Source organism: Staurois parvus, unplaced genomic scaffold (genome assembly GCF_062004578.1).
Source record: "Staurois parvus isolate SC_StPar_1 unplaced genomic scaffold, SC_StPar_1.0 ptg001763l, whole genome shotgun sequence".
Taxonomy (NCBI): Eukaryota; Metazoa; Chordata; class Amphibia; order Anura; family Ranidae; genus Staurois; species Staurois parvus.
In genome coordinates this window covers 72,202-93,267 of record NW_028319559.1, presented here as the reverse complement: position 1 = coordinate 93,267, position 21,066 = coordinate 72,202, and the positions used below count along the sequence as shown (strand labels likewise).

The window sequence follows — 21,066 nt, the reverse complement described above, 5'->3', positions numbered from 1 at the left end:
TAAACAAATGAAAAAATACCAAAAATTTTGAATACATTTTTTTTTCTTAGTTTCTGTTATAAAATGTTGCAAACAAGTAATTTTTCTCCTTCAATAATGTGCACTGATGAGGCTGCACTGATGGGCACCGATATGCATCACTGGTGGCCACTGATAGGCTGCACTGATGGGTACTGATGAGGTGGCACTGATGAGGCAGCACTGATGGGTACCGATATGCAGCACTGATGGGCACCGATAGGCTGCACTGATGGGTACTGATGAGGTGGCACTGATGAGGCAGCACCAGGGGCGGACTGACAACTCGTGGGGCCCCCGGGCAATAGGGGATCATGGGGCCCCTGTGTCCTTGCCCAAACTCAAAAAAACCTATGAAAAAGGTACCAGGGGCATCTCATGGGGCCCCCTACTCTCCCGGGCTCTTGGGCAGTGCCCGAGTTTCCAAATGGTCAGTCCGCCCCTGCTGTGGCCCACTATCATTTAACCCATTTGCTCTGAGCCCAGGTTGTCCTGGATCCTTCTCCCCTCCCCCCTCCAGCCTGTGAAAGGAGAAGCAGAACATTGATAAGCTCACCTGTGTTAGTCCGGTCGCTCCTCCTAGCAGCACATGAACTGATTGGCTCCTTGTGCTGCTTCTTCCTTTCACACTCCAGCCCTGCTGTATAAGCAGATCATAGGGTCAAGGGAGATCATATTGTATAGTGAATACAGGGTCTGGGGAGAGCGGATATAGGGAATGCAGGGTCAGCACTGGGCAGCACTGATGGGCACCGATATGCAGCACTGATGGGTACTGATAGGCTGCACTGATGGGCACTGATGAGTCTGCACTGATATGCACCACTGATGGGCACCGTTAGGCGGCACTGATGGGCACCGATACGCAGCACTGATTGGCACCGATAGGTGGCACTTAAGGTCACTGATAGATGGCACTGACTGGCGGCACTGAAGGACACTGAGTGGCAGCACTGATGGGCACTGTTGGGACTACACTGATGGACACTGTTGGGACTGCACTGATGGACATTCTTGGGGCTGCACTGATGTCCCCTTGGGGCTGCACTGATGTCCTGATGTGTATATACAGATGCCGATTACCCGCTCTCCTCATACTGTGACTGTGTGAGCAAAGTGTAGCTGATAACCGGCAACTGTATTTACAGTGATCAGCTGTGTCATTGGACACAACTGATCATGTGGTAAATGAGTGTTGTGATTGGCCCTTTACCATGTCATGTGATCAGCTGTGTCCTAAGGACACAGCGATCACAGAAAGCGCTGGGTGCGCACCACTGGGTGCGCACGGGGGAAGTGTTCTGGGAGGACGGCATATGCCGCCCTCCCAGAACTAAACGACCGTGCTGTAGCCATCATTCAACTATAGCCCAATCATCAAGGGGTTAATTAATACGATTCTTTTTTCCTGCTTTTCTTTTAGTGATGGCGGCTGCTGAAGTGAAGCTTGAGGTGACGTGCTCCATCTGTACAGACATTTTTACAGATCCCATCACCCTGACGTGCGGACACAGCTTCTGCCAAGATTGCATCACAAAAACATTTGACAACCAACATGACAGGGAATACTTCTGTCCAGAATGCATGAAGGAGTTCAGGAGACGTCCAGAATTGAAGAAGAATCCAAGATTATCCAACATCGCCAACCACATCCATTCTGCGGAAAGCAAGGGAGACAAACCCAAAAATGTCTGCAGTTATTGTGTTGACTTGTATGTACCTGCCGTTGCAGTGTGTCTACACTGTGAAGCCTTTTTGTGCGATGTACATAAACAGGTACACAGTAAGTCACCAGAAAACGTCCTCACCGATCCCACCACTTCCCTGGAGGACAGAAAGTGTCCCGTCCACAAGAAGATCCTGGAGTATTACTGCACTGTGGATAACATCTTCATATGTTTAAGCTGCCTGACCTCAGATCACAATGGGCACAAAGTGGACACAATAGGTATGTTTTTGCAGCAGAGGGCAAAAGATCTGAAACCGATGTTGGAGAAATTGTCCGCTAAGAGAGAGGAGACTGAAGCAATGCTCCAGGATCTTCAGGATCACCAGAGGAAGATAGATGAAGAAACGGACGGTGTAGCTGAGAGAGTCATCGCCATAATGAGAGACATCAGGAGACAACACGATGATCTGGAGAAGAGAGTACTGACTGAAATCTCCAGGCAACAACAACATATTTCCATCTCGGTCTCCAACCGTATCCATCAACTAGAAAAGGAAAAGTCTGAACTGCATAAGGCGACCACTCAAATTGAGGAGCTCAGGAGAAATACTAATTTGGAGAAAGGGATGGGTAGGATAATGATCCATGATGTAGGTGATCTGAAGAAGGATGTGATCTTTGAGACTTTGCATTCAGGACTATCGAATATTGTAGAGGGTGTTGGAAAAGATGTCCATGCGAAAGATGTTCACAACAGTTCATACTCTGGTGGTAATGTAAACACAGGAAAGAGAAATGTTTCAAATGAAACAATGGGCCCTAAAGGTGAAACAAATGTTCAAGTTCGGTCAAATGACCCTTCAAAAACTCAAGTTAAGTCTACGCCTCGAAAACTTCCACCCATTTCTGCCAATAAGATCATCACCCCAGAAATGTTACTGGATGTAAACACGGCTAGTAACTATTTACAGATCTCAGATGACCTAAAAACCGTCTCCAGGTCAGACGTTTATTTAGGCCGACCAGAGACGGTGGAGAGATTTCGAAGTCCTCAGGTTTTAAGCATCGAAGGGGTTTTCTCTGGAAGGCATGTCCTGGAGGTGGAATTCAGTAAAACCAAAGTGTCCAGTGGTAACTCTTTGTTTATAGGGATGTGTTACCATACCATAGATAGGAAAGGATTCCAGTCTCTGATTGAAGGCAGTAGCATTGCCTGGGGAATATGGATTAAAGATATATCATTCAAAGTGGTTCAAAACAAAAAAATGAAATACATAAGGTATGTGTCCTCACAGAGACTAAAACTCAGTTTGGGTTATAAAGACGGGAAGTTGTCCTTCCACGAGCTGTGTCAGCCCATCAAACACATACACACCTTCTCTGCCACCTTCACTCAGCCGCTCCATCTCATAATCAGTTTACAAGGTAGTTGTTGGGTGAAAATCTTAAAATGGTCCTAACAGGGACGGGAACAGGGGTAGGCAGGAAGGGCAGAGCAGAGCAAGGGGGGGGGGAGGGGCAGAGAATGAACGTAGGGCGGTACACCCATTTTACAACATGCATTAGTAGTGGGTGGGGGGGAGCAGTTCCACAGCCTTGCTCTAGGCACTGGATGGACCTGTCCCGGTATTGGGTCCTAATCAGGGGCGGACTGACAATTTGGAAATTCGGGCACTGCCCGAGGGCCCGGGGTCAGTAGGGGACCCCATGAAATGCCTCTGGTACCTTTCATAGGCTTTTTTGGGTGTGATTTGAGTGTGGGCGAGGACACAGGGGCCCCATGATCCCCTATTGCCCGGGGACCCAAGAGTTGTCAGTCCGCCCCTGGTTGGGTGTTAGCAGCCCCCTCCCCTTCATTGTCAATTTATTTTGAGTAGCGTAGGAGGTTTTATTTATATCTTCACTGTTATCACCCCGAGAGAAAAACGAGCAGTTAGTCCATGCCAGGGGTGGACTGACAACTCATGGGACCCCCCCGGCAATAGGGGATCATGGGGCCCCTGTGTCCTTGCCCAAACTCAAAACAGCCTATGAAAAAGGTACCAGGGGCATCTCATGGGGCCCCCTACTGACCCCGGGCCCTCGGGCGGTGCCCGAGTTTCCAAATAGCCAGTCCGCCCCTGGTCCATGCAGTGCAGGTACAGCCTCACTGCATGGTTCAAAAACATTTTTGCCTAGATTTCTGCTTTAACCCCCCCAGCGGTATTCCTCAGTGTAGCTCGGGGTAAAATTTCAGTACCAGAAGTGGTAACCCCGAGCTACACTCGGGAATACACTGCAGCATTGCTCGGGGATCCCTCGATCACTTACCTTGTCATTTGCTCCCGCGATGTCCCCCCTGCAGCGTCCCCGGCCATCTATAGGCTTTATTGAGTTTGGGCAAGGACACAGGGGCTCCATGATCCCCTATTGCCCAGGGGCCCCATGAGTTGTCAGTCCGCTCCTGGTCCTAATGTTAAAAGACATCCTTTACCTGAACCAACAGGACACCGGCCAGCATTGCCAAATCATATTATTGTTTTTAGTAAAAGAGTACCCCTTGCCATGAATTAAAAAGGAAAAACATTCTACTCTAAAGATTATCAGGCTGATTATAGTTCATCATGTGCGGTTCGTTCCGAAAGAAACACGTTATTCGGAGATTCATACGTATTTATACCAAAACAAAATTCATTGGTTTCACTTGAATGTCTGAAACATCCGAAATAACGAATGATACAAAATGATTTGTTAATAGCTTGTTGTTAAGGAGCGTCCTTAACAATCGTGACTCGTGGGCTGTTAGCAGAATGCAAAAAAAACCAGTGTGGGGGTTTCCCCAATTCTTACCAGACCCTTTAGGTCAGGAAAACCCCAAACTAAATAGCTTACAAAATTCCATGGGATTCCCCCAAAATCTATACCAGACCCTTTTCTAAACAGGCAAGCAGGCCAGGAAAGGGGGGTGGATGAACAAGCACCCCTTCTTATGTTTTATTATTTTATTAAGTGCCATCAACGAGTCTTAGTCCTAATGAGTTGATGAATAAGAGCTCTAAAAAGAAGTCTGCTTTGTGCTAGTCTTGTGAGGTCATCGAGTGTCATCCCCACAGCTGTGGTCAATGTGCCCAACCACCTAGTAGTCGGTCTCCCTCTTCACCTGGTTCCTTCTATCTTTCCTTCTTCAGTGATCTCTCCCATCTGATAGTGTGACCAAAATAGTCGCAACTTCTAGAGATGTAGCCGGTTTGATTCCTTCCAAAATCGATCTATTAGTTCCAGGGGCGGACTGACAACTCATGGGGCCCCCGGGCAATAGGGGGTCATGGGGCCCCTGTGTCCTTGCCCAAACTCAAAAAAAACTATGAAAAAGGTAACTTTGTTATCTTAAGTAATGACAAGGTTATTGTCGAATAAACAGATCCACAGCAGAAATATAAAAATTGATGTGGTCCATATGAGGTGTACAGGTGTGAGAGGGGAGGTGGTTGCATATTGCACTCACAAAACAATTAATTACACCCACTCAAAATATTACACCTAGTATGGCAGAATGTTTATTTAGAAAGATATAAGATACCTATGTCTGTGTTCAAATCCAGATAGCTGACATACAAAACACATCAGGAACTAAAGGGGTGTGAGCACATGTTAACACTAAAATTTCTGAATAAACACTCTGCATGCTGCTATACGACCTTACATATCTCTAGCAAACTTTTTTCATAAAAACAGGGATTTCTGGTTCACGTACATTGTAATACATGTTCAAGTTGGCCAACTCTGTCAGTGATCCCTCTCTGACCAGTCCCTACTCTACTGTACTCTACCCTACTCTACAAAATGCCAAATACTTGCTTATAGCTCAGACATGTTTTTCATTTCTATAGACCTTAGTCTATAGCATGGGCGGACTGACAACTCATGGGCCCCCTGGGCAATAGGGGATCATGGGGCCCCTGTGTCCTTGCCTAAACTCAAAAAAGCCTATGAAAAAGGTACCAGGGGCATCTCATTTGGGATATGGTTGGGTGCAGGGGCGGTCTGACCATTGGGGAACTCAGGCACTGCCCGAGGGCCCAGGGTCAGTAGGGGGCCCCATGAAATGCCTCTTGTACCTTTCATAGGCTTTTTTGGGTGTGATTTGAGTGTGGGCGAGGACACAGGGGCCCCATGATCCCCTATTGCCCGGGGACCCAAGAGTTGTCAGTCCGCCCCTGGTTGGGTGTTAGCAGCCCCCTCCCCTTCATTGTCAATTTTGAGTAGCACAGGAGGTTTTATTTATATCTTCACTGTTATCACCCCGAGACAAAAACGAGCAGTTAGTCCATGCCAGGGGCGGACTGACAACTCATGGGACCCCCTGGGCAATAGGGGATCATGGGGCCCCTGTGTCCTCGCCCAAACTCAAAAAAAGCCTATGAAAAAGGTACCAGGGGCATCTCATGGGGCCCCCTACTGACCCCGGGCCCTCGGGCAGTGCCCAAGTTTCCAAATGGTCAGTCCGCCCCTGATTAGTTCTATAGGCTGTCCACGGCTCACGTAAAATCCTTCTCCAGCACTGAAGCTCAAATGATTCCATTTTATTTCTATCCTGCTTCCGTAGTGTCCAGCTTTTACAACCGGTATTGACAACTGAGAAAATGAGAGCATTGATAGCATGTTACCCATTGATAGTTTCTGAAAGAAATGTAATCCCCATATCACTGACAAACGTACAGATTCATAGATTGAATGGGCATTAACTGAATCGCTTATTTATAAAAGCCGGCTCTATCAGAGAGACATTACAGAAAAGAGTCAAACTGTGGTTTATTATGCCATGGCCAAAAAGAGGTTGGCTTTTCCATCATTCTACGATGTATCCTCCTCACCATTACCAACTTTTCATCCATAATGTTCTGTAGATCAATTCTTTATTGTATTCCAGGGAATTAGAGCTGAAAGTTCCCAAAGGTCCTCCAACAATATCTGAAAATTGATTCATTTTGGTGGTCTTTTCACTTTTAATGGAACTAAACTAAAATCAAACTTATGTTGTTTCAATAATGAGCTTCAAATATTATGAATTTTACAAATATTTAATAGCATGTTTTTGTCTGTAGTAGAGCATGCCAGGTTAGCTCTAGATCTTGTCAAACACTTACCAGCCCAGGGGCGGACTGACAACTCATGGAGCCCCCGGGCAATAGGGGACCTTTTTTCTACTGTTGGTTTTTTGGTGCTGTAGCCCAGCTGCTTCAAGGTTGGACGTGTTATGCCTTCAGAGATGGTATTCTGCATACCTTGGTTGTAATGAGTGGTTGTTTGAGTTACTGTTGCCTTTCTATCATCTCCAACCAGTCTGCCCATTCTCCTCTGACCTCAATAAGGCATTTTCCTCCACACAACTGCCGCTCACTTGATATTTTCTCTTTTTCAGACCATTCTCTATAAACCTTAGAGAGTGTGGTGCCTGAAAATCCCAGATCAGCAGTTTTTGAAATACTCAGACCAGCCCGTCTGGGATCAACAACCATGCCATGTTCAAAGTCACTTAAATATCCTTTCTTACCCATTATTTTGCTCAGTTTGAACTTGAAGTACTAGGTTGGACCCCCTTTTGCCTTCAGAACTGCCTACATTTTTTTGAGGCAGAGATGGTATTCTGCATACCTTGGTTGTAACGAGTGGTTATTTGAGTTACTGTTGCCTTTCTATCCACATAACTGCTGGAGAAAAAAGTTTAAAAAAATTCTTTTATCTGTTCAAAACTTTTTATAAAGTGCACTTTAAAGGCATAGTACCGTTCTGAGACATAATAAAAAATGAATTTGTAAATGCATTAAAAACCAATTAATCAGTGCCTTCCATACCCTAATCTTCATATCACTCCATCATAACTAAATGCTGAGATTCAATACGTGATAACATACACCTACATTGCTGTATCCACTTTCCTCTGCGTATCCATTGGTTGTAGTGTATGCTTGATGTACTGTTCCACTACACATGGCCTTGTGTTACAGTTTACAATAAGTCCCGCCTGCGAAACGGGAGACAACATGTCATGTCTATGTTCCGAGTGTGATCTATAGCTGTATATGCTCTATATGCTATCTTGTCTATTCTCATATTAATAAAGTATTTTTGGAATAAAAAAAAACAATTAATCCGTTCCGTAGGTCAGAAAAAAGTCAAAAAAAGTCTTTTATCTGTTCAAAACTCTTTATAAAATGCACTTTAAAGGCATAAATACTGTACAGGGACATGATTTCAAAAAAATTCATAATGCATTGAAAACCGATTATTATTATTATTATTATACAGGATTTATATATTATTATTATTATACAGGATTTATATATTATTATTATAATACAGGATTTATATATTATTATTATTATACAGGATTTATATATTATTATTAGTATTATTATTATACAGGATTTATATATTATTATTATAATACAGGATTTATATATTATTATTATTATACAGGATTTATATATTATTATTATAATACAGGATTTATATATTATTATTATACAGGATTTATATATTATTATTATTATACAGGATTTATATAGTATTATTATACAGGATTTATATATTATTATTATTATACAGGATTTATATATTATTATTATACAGGATTTATATATTATTATTAGTATTATTATACAGGATTTATATGGCGCCAACAGTTTGCTCAGCACTTTACAATATAAGGGAGACAATACAGCAACAATACAGTTCAATACAAGAGGGTTAGGAGGGGCCTGATCCTTGGAGCTTACAATCTAGGAGGGAGGGGCTAGTGGTACAAAAGGTAATAACTGTGGGGGATGGACTGGTAGGAAGAGTAGAAGATTCCATTATTAGCTGAGGGCAGGATAGGCCTCCCTGAAGAGAGAGGTTTTCAGAGATCGCCTAAAAGTAAGCAGAGTAGGCGATAGTCTGATAAATTGGGGTAGAGAATTCCAGAGGATGGGGGAAGCTCTGGAGAAGTCCTGGAGATGAGCATGGGAGGAGGAGACAAGGGAGCTAGAGAGCAGGAGGTCTTGCGAGGAGCAGAGAGTACGGTTTGGGTGATATTTGGAGACAAGATTAATCCATTCGTATTGCGGAAAAAAAAAGAAACACTGCCCTAGCGTGTAACTTGCCTCCGTTTCAACCAATGGTCACATTGTGACTTTTAGATTCGTATAAAGTTGGGGGAAAAAATATAGCAAAAATGACCCAAAATCCTCATAGTACCCCTTTAATCTCCTTAGCGGTATTCCTGAGTGTCGGTCGGGGTAAAATTTGAGTACCAAAAGCGTTAACCCCGAGCTACACTCGGGCTTACCATGCGGCGTTCTCTGGGGGTCCCTGCAGCACTTACCTTGTCCTTCGCTCCCACGATGTGTCCCCTGCAGCGTCCCCGGCCATCTCCTCCGGCCGATGCCGGCATCCGGCTTCTGTGTTCCGGTCCCTGTGACGTCGGGACGTACAGGCGCCGAAACCGGCGGGAAATTTGAATTTTTAAAAAAATTTCATTTTTGCTGTCATTGCTGTTTCAATGCATTTCACATACATTTTGTCCCGAGTGCTTTGTCCGGCGCCCTGCCTGCATTTTGAATGTTCTTTCTGCCTGGAAACTTAGAAAAGTCCATGGCGTCCAAAAAGCGTCCCTTTACGTCAAAAGCGGTTTTAGAACAGCGATAGTAAATCAGAACCACTTGCAGAATTGAGTGATAATGATTCGTGGGGGAAATTCGTCATCAGACACTGAAAACGATTTTGCGACTTTGCTCAGCGATGTGCGAATTTGCCTCTGTATTTCAAATTTCAGTGTTTTTGGTTTGATTACATTATTGAATTAAATTTATTATTATTATATTATTATTTTTTATGATTATTTAATAAATTATAATTTATGATTTCGTGTTTGAAATTTTATCATACCCGGGATGTTTACTAGACTCTTGTTCAGACAGATTTCAGTGAGTTATTCCTAAAAATTACAGGCCTACAATAAAAAACTACATATTTCCATGCAAAAAAATGGTACCGCTTTCAGCACAAAAAATCGGAAAGAATCAGACCGCCGAGGAGGTTAATTGGCATTTCAAAGAGTATCACTAGACTACAGTCATTTCCCTGATTAGTCGTTGGCAGAACACAGTGTTCATATCATATCTTTCATATCTTATTTTCTCTTTAATTTTTGTTGCCACCTATTATATTGATGGGACAAGGTCCACCAAAGGCTCAAGATCCAATAAAAGGCCAAGTCAGTCTTCCATACCTAGATTCTGCTTTCAGTGATGGCGGCTGCTCAACTGAGCCTCGAGGTGACTTGTTCCATCTGTACGGAGATTTTTACCGATCCAGTCACCCTGATATGTGGACACAGCTTCTGCCAAGTTTGCATCTCAAGAACATTTGACTCGCAACATGGCAGGGAATACTTCTGTCCAGAATGCATGGAGAGGTTTAAGAGACGTCCAGAATTAAAGAAGAATCCAAGATTATCCAACATCGCCGACCATTTCCATTCCATGGAACCAAAGGGAGACAATACTGGCAATGTCCGCAGTTATTGCGTCAACTCTCCTGTGTCTTCTGCAACATTGTGTCTAAACTCTGAAGCTTTTCTTTGTGATGGACGTAAACAGATATACAACAAATCACCGGAACACGTCCTCACCGATCTCACCACATCCATGGAGGACAGAAGATGTCCCGACCACAAGGAGATCCTGGAGCATTACTGCACTGTGGATGGAACCTGTCTATGTTCTCACTGCTTGACCTCAGGCCACAATGGGCACAGATGGAGCACCAAAAGTGAACTTTTGCAGCTGAAGTCAAAAAATCTGAAACAAATCCTGGAAAAACTGTTCTTACAGGAAGAAAAAACTGAAGCAATGATCCTCAGTCTACAGGAGCACAAGAGAACGGTGCAGGAAAGTGCAACTGCTGTACACAGAAAGGTCTGCGATCTGATGAGTGACATCAGACGATACCAGGAGGACCTACAAAGAGGGGCCTTGAGTGAGATCTCCAGGCAAGAACAACAGATCTCTTCGTCAACGTCCAACCGTATCCAGGAACTGGAGATGGAAAAGTTTGAACTGCGTAAGAAGATCGAACGTATCGAGGTGCTAAGTAAAAAGACTAACCATTTATCCGCCTCACAGAATTCAGACTTGTTTTGTGTCTCAGAGGATGAGTTTGATATGGACAGAGGTATGAGCAGCATGACTATCGATGATGCAGGTGGTCTAGAAAAGGATCTGATCTTAGAGATGGTCTATTCCGGCCTATCAAATATTCTACTGGGCGCAGGGGTAGAGATCAGGGCTCAGGAAGCTCAAAATTCTCCCTTCCAGGGGTGGACCGACAACTCATGGGGCCCCCGGGCAATAGGGGATCATGGGGCCCCTGTGTCCTTGCCCACACCCAAAAAAGCCTATGAAAAAGGTACCAGGGGCATCTCATGGGGCCCCCTACTGACCCCGGGCCCTCGGGCAGTGTCCGAGTTTCCATATGGTCAGTCCGCCCCTGCTCCATCCTTCTAATAATGTCCACATAAATGTCACTCAAGACTCACAAGTAAAAGCAAAGAATCTTAAATCTAGCAAAAGCCCTTCACGCAGCTCTTCCCAAACTGTCTTCTATCATTTGTCACATTTAAAATGACACTAAAATTATAATTCTGGTACTGCAATGCATTGCAAAGTTCTTTTTTTTGCAATTTTTTTTTAATGAAACATTGAAAAGTCAATGAACAAAATAATTAAAATTCAAATAAATAAATAAATATTAATGGTTGGAAAAATAGAATCCAAGGACCAAGCTTTTTCTTTTTTGTTTACTTGTAACAATTTGTTTGTTTTTTCTAGAAAATTACTAAGAATCCCCAAAAATTGTATATATATATACACACACATATATATATATATATATATATATATATATATATTAACAAAGACCCTAGAGAATAAAATGTTGATGTTAAATAAGTTGATAAAAAAGATGATGTTACATCCAGTAAATAAGTACGTAACATGTCACACTTTAAAACTGCACATGGCAATGACGACAAATTGCAATACTTACAAATCTCCATAGGTGACGCTTTAATAATTTTTTCATATTACCAGATTAGAATTACAGAGGAGGTCTAGCGATAGAATTATTGCTCTCGCTTTAACATACCTCACATGTGTGGTGCAAACACTATTCACATATGCCTGCATGACCTATGTCTGCGCTCGTATCTGCGCACAAGCCTGAAGGGATGAGGGGGATTGGTGATTTAAAAAAATGTTTTAATTATTTTTATTTTTTTAACACTGTCTCTTTTATTTTTTTTAAATCACTTTTATTCCTAGCACAACCCACGTGGAAGAAAAATATATTTTAAATATATTTTAAAAATATTCCTTCCAAATATATTGACATATATCTGAAATACTAAAATTTAGTCCGTATTCAATATATTTAAATATATAATATATATATATACGCTTTAAAAGTGTTTTTTTTTGTGATATCACTTTAACCGCCTCCCACCCGCCATATAGTACAATGACGGGAGCATGGCGGTTCTCTCGTTCTAAGAGGACGTCATATGACTAATTTTTTTTTTTTTTTTTACTAAAAAGATAACGGAATACATTTTGGCCAAGATTTATGATGAAATATTATTTATTTGCAAAATTTTATAAGAAAAACAGTTTTTTTCAAAATTTTTGGGCATTTCATTTACATAGCAAAAAAAATTTAAATCCCAGTGGTGAATAAATACCACCAAAATAAAGCTTTATCTGTCTCAAAAAAAATGCTAAAAAATTCATACGGGTACAGTGTTGCATGACCGCGCAATTGTCATTCAAAGTGTGATAGCGCTGAAAGCTGAAAATTGGCCTGGACAGGAAGGGGGTGAAAGTGTCTGGACTGGAAGGGGGTGAAAGTCTCCGGACTGGAAGGGGGTGAAAGTCTCCGGACTGGAAGGGGGTGAAAGTGTCTGAACTGGAAGGGGGGGGAAAGTGTCCGGACTGGAAGAGGGGAAAGTGTCCAGACTGGAAGGGGGTGAAAGTGTCCGGACTGGAAGGGAGTGAAAGTGTCCGGACTGGAAGGGGATGAAAGTGTTCGGACTGGAAGGGGCGGAAAGTGTCTGGACTGGAAGGGGGGGGAAAGTGTCCAGACAGAAAGGGGGTGAAAGTGTCCAGACTGGAAGGGGGGGAAAGTGTCCGGATTGGAAGGGGGTGAAAGTGTCCGGACTGGAAGGGGGTAAAAGTGTCCGGACTGGAAGGGGGGAAAGTGTCCGGACTGGAAGGGGGGGAAAGTGTCCGGACTAGAAGGGGGGAAAGTGTCCAGACTGGAAGGGCAGAAAGTGTCCGGACTGGAAGGGGGTGAAAGTGTCCGGACTGGAAGGGGGGAAAGTGTCCGGACTGGAAGGGGGTGAAAGTGTTCAGACTGGAAGGGGGGGAAAGTGTCCGGACTGGAAGGGAGTGAAAGTGTCCGGACTGGAAGGGGGTGAAAGTGTCCGGACTGGAAGGGAGTGAAAGTGTCCGGACTGGAAGGGGGGGAAAGTGTCCGGACTAGAAGGGGGGAAAGTGTCCGGACTGGAAGGGGGGAAAGTGTCCGGACTGGAAGGGGGGGAAAGTGTCCGGACTGGAAGGGGGGAAAGTGTCCGGACTGGAAGGGGGGGGAAAGTTTTCGGACTGGAAGGGGGGGAAGTGTCCGGACTGGAAGGGGGTGAAAGTGTCCGGACTGGAAGGGGGTGAAAGTGTCCGGACTGGAAGGGGGTGAAAGTGTCCAGACTGGAAGGGGTGAAAGTGTCCGGACTGGAAGGGGGTGAAAGTGTCTGGACTGGAAGGGGGGGAAAGTGTCCAGACTGGAAGGGGGTGAAAGTGTCCGGACTGGAAGTGGTTAAACTTATCATTCTCTTCTCTTTCTTCCCTGGAATGTTGAAGGATATCACAGGACTACAATTATTTTACCAAAGTGTATGGTTCAAAGAGCGAACCTCCATAAAACTCATATCTTCTCATTTTCTAGATTTGTACCACTCCCTGCCATATGTTATATTGTTAGGACAAGGTTCACTGAAGATAAGACACGCCAAGAGGCAAGGTCCACCTTATGTCTGCTCTTCTTTTTAGTCTTCCTTGACCAGTGTACTTTATTTTCGTTTTGTCTTGAGCGATGGCTACTGCTCAACCTAGATCTGAGGTAACGAGTTCTACCAGCACGGACATTTCTACAGATCCTGTCGCTCTGATATGTGAACACAACTGCCATTATCGCATTAGCAAGACATCAGACAATCAAAATGACGGGAACAATGTCTGTCCGAAATGCAAAGAGAAGTGTAGGAGCCATCCAGAAGTAAAGAAGAATCCAAGATCATCCAACATCGCTGATCAGTTCCATCCAAAGGGACTAAAGGTAGACCATCCTGATAAACTTTGCACCTATTGTGTCAACTCTCCCGTACCTGCTGTTACGTTGTGTCTACACTGTGAAGCTTTTCTTTGTGACGTTCATAAACAGACTCATAACAAGTCACCGGAACACGTCCTCACGGATCCCACCACTTCCCTGGAGGACAGAAAGTGTCCGCTCCACCAAAAGATTGTGGAGTATTACTGCACTGTGGATAATATTTGTATCTGTTTACACTGCCTGACCTCGGATCACAACGGACACAGAGTGAGCACAATGAGCGAATTTTTCCAACAAAAGACTGAACGTTTGAAACCAGTTTTGGAGAAACTGTCCTCGAAGGTGGAAGAAACCGAAGCAATGCTGAAGAGTCTGCAGGATCAAGAGAGAAAGGTACAAGTAAAAACCTCTGGTACGACAGAGAAAGTGACAGCCATACTGAGAGACCTCAGGAGACAACTGGAGGATCTAGAGAAGAGAGTCATGATTGAGATCTCCAGGCAGGAACAACAAATGTTATCCCCAGTCTCCAACTATATCCAACAACTGGAAAATAAAAAGACGGAGCTGCTTGAAAAGATCTTTCAAATTGAGGAGCAGGGTAAAAATGTTCCCTTGTCATTCGCCTTAGAGACACCAGACGCTTTGTTTGATGTCTCAGATGATGATTGGATTCGAGGGATGGCTGTCAAAACCATCTCTGATGTAGGTGATCTGAAAGAGGACGAAATCTTGGGGACTTTGTATTCAGAGTTATCAAATATTGTGACAAGTGTTGAGAAAGACTTCCATTTGAAGGGTCTACAGAAAGGATTACCCTCTACAGCCCAAGATCATGTCAACATCAGAATTCGGAATGAGCCAAATATTGTGATGGATGTTCCGAGAGACAAGTGTGTGAAGGATAGTCAAAACGTTTCACTATCTACAGCCTATGATCATGGAAAGTTTGACGATAGCAATGTTTCTAATGAGTCACAGACAAAAGCAAAAGGTCTTGAGTATGGAAAGTCTACTCAACCCGAAACGGAGACAACCACAGCTAAGCCTCAAGATGTTCCTTGCATTCCTGGTACTAACCACACCCTAGATGTTTTACTAGATGTCAACACGGCTAGCAACTATTTACTTATCTCAGAGGACCTCAAAACTGTCTCCAGGTCAGACATCTACTTAGGCCGACCAGAAACCCCGGAGAGATTTCAATGTCCTCAGGTATTAAGCACCAGAGGGATTTCTTCCGGGAGGCATGTTCTGGAGATGGAGGTCAGTAATATAGAGGAACGTAGTGGCGACTCTCTGTTTATAGGGATGGGTTACGCCAGTATAGATCGAAGAGGGTCCCAGGCTTTGACTGGAGATAACAGCAATACCTGGGGAATATGGATCAATGATATTCATCACTCGGTCATTGAAAACCATCGGATTAAATGGTTGGCAAACCCATTTTCAAAGAGGAAAAAACTGTACTTGGATTATGAGGCTGGACTGCTGTCCTTTTATGATCTGTGTGATCCCGTAGAGCATTTGCACACCTTCACCACCACCTTCACTCAGCCCCTCCTTCTTTTAATCAGTATACAAGGGAGTTGTTGGGTGAAGATCTTAAAGTGCGTTGAAGAAGGTGGAACATAGAGGGGGGGAGGGGGTTCCAAAGCAACTATAGTACGAGTTCAGCAGCCATCTGCATGGGGGCAATAGAAAATGAAATAGGCATGGGCAGGGGCGGACTGACCATTTGGTCACTCGGGCACTGCCCGAGGGCCTGGGGTCAGTAGGGGGCCCCATGAGATGCCCCTGGTACCTTTCATTGGCTTTTTTGGGTGTGGTTTGAGTGTGGGCGAGGACACAGGGGCCCCATGATCCCCTATTGCCCGGGGGGCCCCATGAGTTGTCAGTCCACCCCTGGGCATGGTTGTCTTCTCTATAAGAGTAACATACTAGATACGTCCTTCCCTTTCACCAAGAAGACACACCGGTCGCACTCAGAAGACAGAATGGGAGGCTGTTTGGTTATGGAACCACTGAAAAAAAACGATAAATAAAGTATACAATAGATTTGTATTAGTCCTCACGCACACGGGACGCACACGGGATGCACGCGGGACACGGGACGCACACGAGACGTTTTTACAGCAGCCATTTTCGGCTTTTGATGTTTTTTTTCTATAGCCAGTTAACCCCCCTGCATGTTCTCCAATGTGTCCATACCAGGGGCAGACTGACCATTTGGAAACTCGGGCACTGCCCGAGGGCCCGGGGTCAGTAGGGGGCCCCATGAGATGCCCCTGGTACCTTTTTCATAGGCTTTTTTGAGTTTGGACAAGGACATAGGGGCCCCATGATCCCCTATTGCCCGGGGGCCCCATGAGTTGTCAGTCCACCCCTGGTCCATACACACACAGACTGGAATCAACGTTTTTTGGCTGGGAAAAAAACTCCAAAACTAGTGGGTTTCTAGAGGAGTTTTTCAGCTGTAACTTTTTAAAAAACAAACACTAAAGAACACAACAGTGGAAAAACGCGGGAAAACGCTGCTAAACGCTAATGCAAAAATGCTAAAAAAAATCTGAAAAACTCTCATTTTTAACATGACTTCATGCACACATAGACTGTATTCAATGTTTTTTGGCTGGAAAAAAACCCAGGACCAGTGGGTTTCTAGAGTTTTTCAGCTGTAAAAATGCTGAAAAATGTGGCAAAATGCAGTAAAATGAGTGTTTGGATTTTTTTTTGGTTAAAAAAAAACGCAAAAAAATGCAAATGCGGGCAGAAAATGCCGCTAATCGCAGCAAGACGTTGCTAAACTCTAAAAAATTTTTTTTTGGGTTGAAAAAATGCAAAACAATGCACCACCAAAAAATGCAAATGCAAATGTGCAAAAAAAGGCCGCTAATTGCAGCAAGACGCAGCTAAACCCTAAAAAATATTTTATTTTGGTTAAAAAAATGCAAAACAATGCAAATGCGGGGAAAAAAAACACCGCTAATCGCAGCAACACGCTGCTAACTGCCAAAAATGTTCTAACACTGAAAAATGTGGCAAAACGCAGTAAAACGCTATAAATCGGCGTTTTCTGACTTTTTTTTACTAAAAAAAAATATTTTTTTTGCTAAAAAAAAACGCTTAAAACCGCAAAAGTGGAAAAACTCGGGAAAACGTCACTAAACGCTAATGCAAAAATGCTAAAAAACTCAAATTTTTAACATGACTTTATATAGACATGTTACCGGCATTTTTTGACTTTTTTTGACTGAAAAAATATTTTTTTCCTAAAAAAAAAAACGCTAAAAAGTGCAAAAGTGTCAAAACGTGGGAAAACGTTGCTAAACGCTAATGCAAAAACGCTAAAAAAATAATTTTTTTAATGTCAAAAAAAGTCCAAAAATGCCGGTTATGCGGAATGCTATGCTAGGATATTTTTTAGTTTGCTTCACAAATACTTTCTTTTTTTTTTTTTTTGGTTTTCAGTGCTGTGATAGTTTGACTGACAATTACTCATGCAACATTGTATCCAAGTTCATTTTTATCATTTTTTTTTTTAGATAGATAGATAGATTGAACTTTATTTTGATGTTTTTTTAACCACTGCTTTTTTAACTTTATCCAAAAAAAAAATAAACATTTTGAAAAATAAACCTGTTTCGTTTACTTTCTGGTGTGCATCATAGATCAAATAAATACTTTTTTTTCCATAAAGTACAGTATCACCGAACTGTATTCTGATATATTTCTTTGGTTCAAAAAAAAAAACCTAAAAAACAAATAGCTGTTTCTTGCTGCCTGAGGTTTTTTTTTATTGCTGTAAAGTTCATGATGCTTGTATGTGCGTTTCTCTCCTTTTAATAAATGTTTTTTAAACTATCTGCACTATGAAAGGCACCTCTTTTATTGTTATATGATTACAGGTGTACCTCAGTCTCCAAAGTTTCCTTTTAGTTTGTTTCCCCGAGTTAAAAGAAACAAGGTTTCCATTTAGTGTGTTTCCCGAGTTAAAAGAAACAAAGTTTCCTTTTATTTTATTTCCTGAGATAAAAGAAACAATGTTTCCTTTTAGTTTGTTTCCCCGAGTTAAAAGAAACAATGTTCCCTTTTAGTTTGTTTCCCCGAGTTAAAAGAAACAAAGTTTCCTTTTATTTTATTTCCTGAGATAAAAGAAACAATGTTTCCTTTTAGTTTGTTTCCCCGAGTTAAAAGAAACAATGTTCCCTTTTAGTTTGTTTCCCCGAGTTAAAAGAAACAAGGTTTCCTTTTAGTTTGTTTCCCCGAGTTAAAAGAAACAATGTTTCCTTTTAGTTTCTGCCGAGTTAAAAGAAACAATGTTTCCTTTTAGTTTGTTTTCTTGAGTTTAAAGAAACAATGTTTCCTTTTAGTTTGTTTCCCTGAGTTAAAAGGAACAATGTTTCCTTTTAGTTTGTTTCCCGAGATAAATGATACAATGTTTCCTTTTATTTTCTTTATTGAGTTAAAAGAAACAATATTTCCTTTTAGTTTATTTCTCGAGATAAAAGAAAGAATGTTTCCTTTTAGTTTGTTTCCCTGAGTTAAAAGGAACAATGTTTCCTTTTAGTTTGTTTCCCTGGGTTAAAAGAAACAAAGTTTCCTTTTATTTATTCATTTTATTTTTGGTATTGGTTCACTTTTTTATTTTTGTGCGCTATAAAAAAAAAGACTGACAATTTTGGAAAAAAAAAAACATTTTGGACTTTTTGCTATTAAACATGTCCACTAAAAAAAAAAAAAAAATCTAATTTCCTCATAAATTTAGGCCAAAATGTACTCTGCGTCGTGTCTTTGCTAAAAAAAAAATTCCCAATATGTGTAAATTGATTGGTTTTCACAAAAATAGTGAATTGTTCTGTATACCCCATAGGGACCGGCACTAATCATTTTTGCACTTTCATTTTTGGTATTAGTTCACTTTTTTATTTTTTGCGCTATAAAAAAAAAAGACTGACAATTTTGAAAAAAAAAACAATATTTTTGACTTTTTGCTATTTAACATGTCCAGTAAAAAAATGTAAAAATCTAATTTCCTCATAAATTTAGGCCAAGATGTGTTCTGCGACATGTCTTTGCTAAAAAAAAAATCCCAATACGTGTAAATTGATTGGTTGACACAAAAATAGGAGATTGAAGGCGTTTTGAAGGGTATTACAAGACTGCAATTAAATCATAAAAATAAATGATACTTTTAGCGGAATGCAGCTCAATAAACCTTTGTCCCATCTTACATCATTAGAGCAAGGTTCAAGGAAATGCGCTCTCTCCCTCTGCATTCATAGAACATAGAAACATAAAAAAGTGACGGCGGAAAAAGACTGAGTGGTCCATCGACTCTGCCTGTTTTTTGTTTTTTTGGGGGGAGGGTTGTTTGGTTTTTCTTGTTTTTTTTTTGTTTTTTTTAATTTTTGTTTTGTTTAGTTTTTGTTTTGTTTATTTTTTGGGTTTTGTTTAGTTTTTTTTTGTTTTGTTTAATTTTTGTTTTGTTTAGTTTTTGTTTTGTTCAGTTTTTGGGTTTTGTTTTGTTTAGGTCTTTTTTGTTTTGTTTAGTTTTTGTTTTTTGTTTTGTTTAATTTTTGTTTTTTGTTTTGTTTAATTTTTGTTTTTTGTTTTGTTCAGTTTTTGTTTTTTGTTTTGTTTAGCCACTTTCCCTCCAGAGGATCCCCCCTTCCTGACCAGCCCATTTCCTTTGTTACGGAACTGCGTTACTTTAACCGTTTCAATAACGTGCAATTTTCCCCCTTCCCCCCAGGCCATTTTTCAGGTTTCAGCGCTCTCACACTTTGAATGACAATTGCGCGGTCATACAACATTGTACCCAAACTAAAATTTTATTATTTTCTTCACACAACTAGAGCTTTCTTTTGGTGGTATTTAATCATCGCTGGGGTTTTTATTTTTTGCTAAATTAACAAAAAAAGACCAAAAATTTTGAAAAAAAAACACATTTTTCTTTGTTTCTGCTATAAAAGTTTACAAATAAATAATTGTTCTTCATAAATTTAGGCCGAGATGTTTTCTGCTACATGTCTTTGGTGAAAATAACCCAAATTAGGATGTATTTTTTAGTTTGTAGGAAAGTTATAGAGTTCACAAACTATGGTATAGATCTGAATATTGATCAATCCTGAAGTACTGACAGCCAATCTAATTTCTTGAGGTCCAAGAATGTCAGAACAGTACAGATATCCCCCAAATGTCAGAATAGTACAGATATCCCCCAAATGACCCCTTTTTGCAGAGTAGACAGTCCGACGTACTTCATAAGAGGAATGGCGAGTTTTTTGAAGTTGTATTTTTTTGTCATAATTTTTCGGAAAATGAAAAAATTAAAACAATTATTTTCACTATTTTTTTTTATTACATACTGTCACCAGTGCAGTACAGCGTCATCATATAACTGGCATGGCAGTGAACAGGGACACTGACTGGTGACAGTATGAAAAAAAATATATATATATATTTTTTTTATTTTTTTTATTTTTTTATTATATTTAATTTTTTATTACATTTTTTTAAAAAACATTTAAGATTTTTTTTTCATATTTTACTATGACCAAAGTAGTACAATGTTACCATAGTAACATTGTACTACTTTGGGGAAGTGATCAGTATTTTTTTTTTTTTTTACACAATTTGCTTATAGCAAAGAATTACTTTGCTATAAGCAAGCATTTACCTGAATAAAATCGATTCATTCAGCTTTTTTTTTTTTTTTTTTGTGCTTAGCTGTGATTTGGTCACAGCTAATCACATGACATGTGCATGTGATTAGCTGTGACCATTCACAGCTAGGCACTAGTATACAATGGATGGCATGAATGAAGCCATCCATTGTATACAACTGTCATGTGACCTGCTGTGATTGGTCACAGCAGGTCACATGGTACCAGCAACGGGAGCCGGTACTCGGATCTGTCATCGGCCGTGTCCGAGGTGCACGGCCGGTGACAGATTGCACTGCTGCGCCGCTC

The 21,066-nt window shown here is 41.5% G+C and overlaps 1 protein-coding gene across 1 annotated transcript; it reads left to right on the top strand.

The window, feature by feature from the left end:
* Positions 1–1,274: 1,274 nt before the first annotated feature.
* On the top strand, positions 1,275–17,955 carry LOC149434368 (uncharacterized). Its single transcript, XM_089663767.1, has 3 exons — positions 1,275–3,112; positions 9,956–10,882; positions 13,848–17,955. Exons 1-3 carry the CDS (start codon positions 1,444–1,446, stop codon positions 15,722–15,724), a joined length of 4,473 nt encoding a protein of 1,490 aa, XP_089519893.1. The 5' UTR covers positions 1,275–1,443; the 3' UTR covers positions 15,725–17,955.
* Positions 17,956–21,066: the final 3,111 nt, after the last annotated feature.

Bases quoted from the DNA above. Each gene is read 5' to 3' on its own strand.
- LOC149434368 (XM_089663767.1), top strand. From the start codon at position 1,444: ATGGCGGCTGCTGAAGTGAAGCTTGAGGTGACGTGCTCCATCTGTACA. The intron at 3,113-9,955 runs GTAGTTGTTGGG...TTCTGCTTTCAG, and splicing joins TCTCATAATCAGTTTACAAG to TGATGGCGGCTGCTCAACTG. The intron at 10,883-13,847 runs GTATGAGCAGCA...TTTTGTCTTGAG, and splicing joins TGAGTTTGATATGGACAGAG to CGATGGCTACTGCTCAACCT.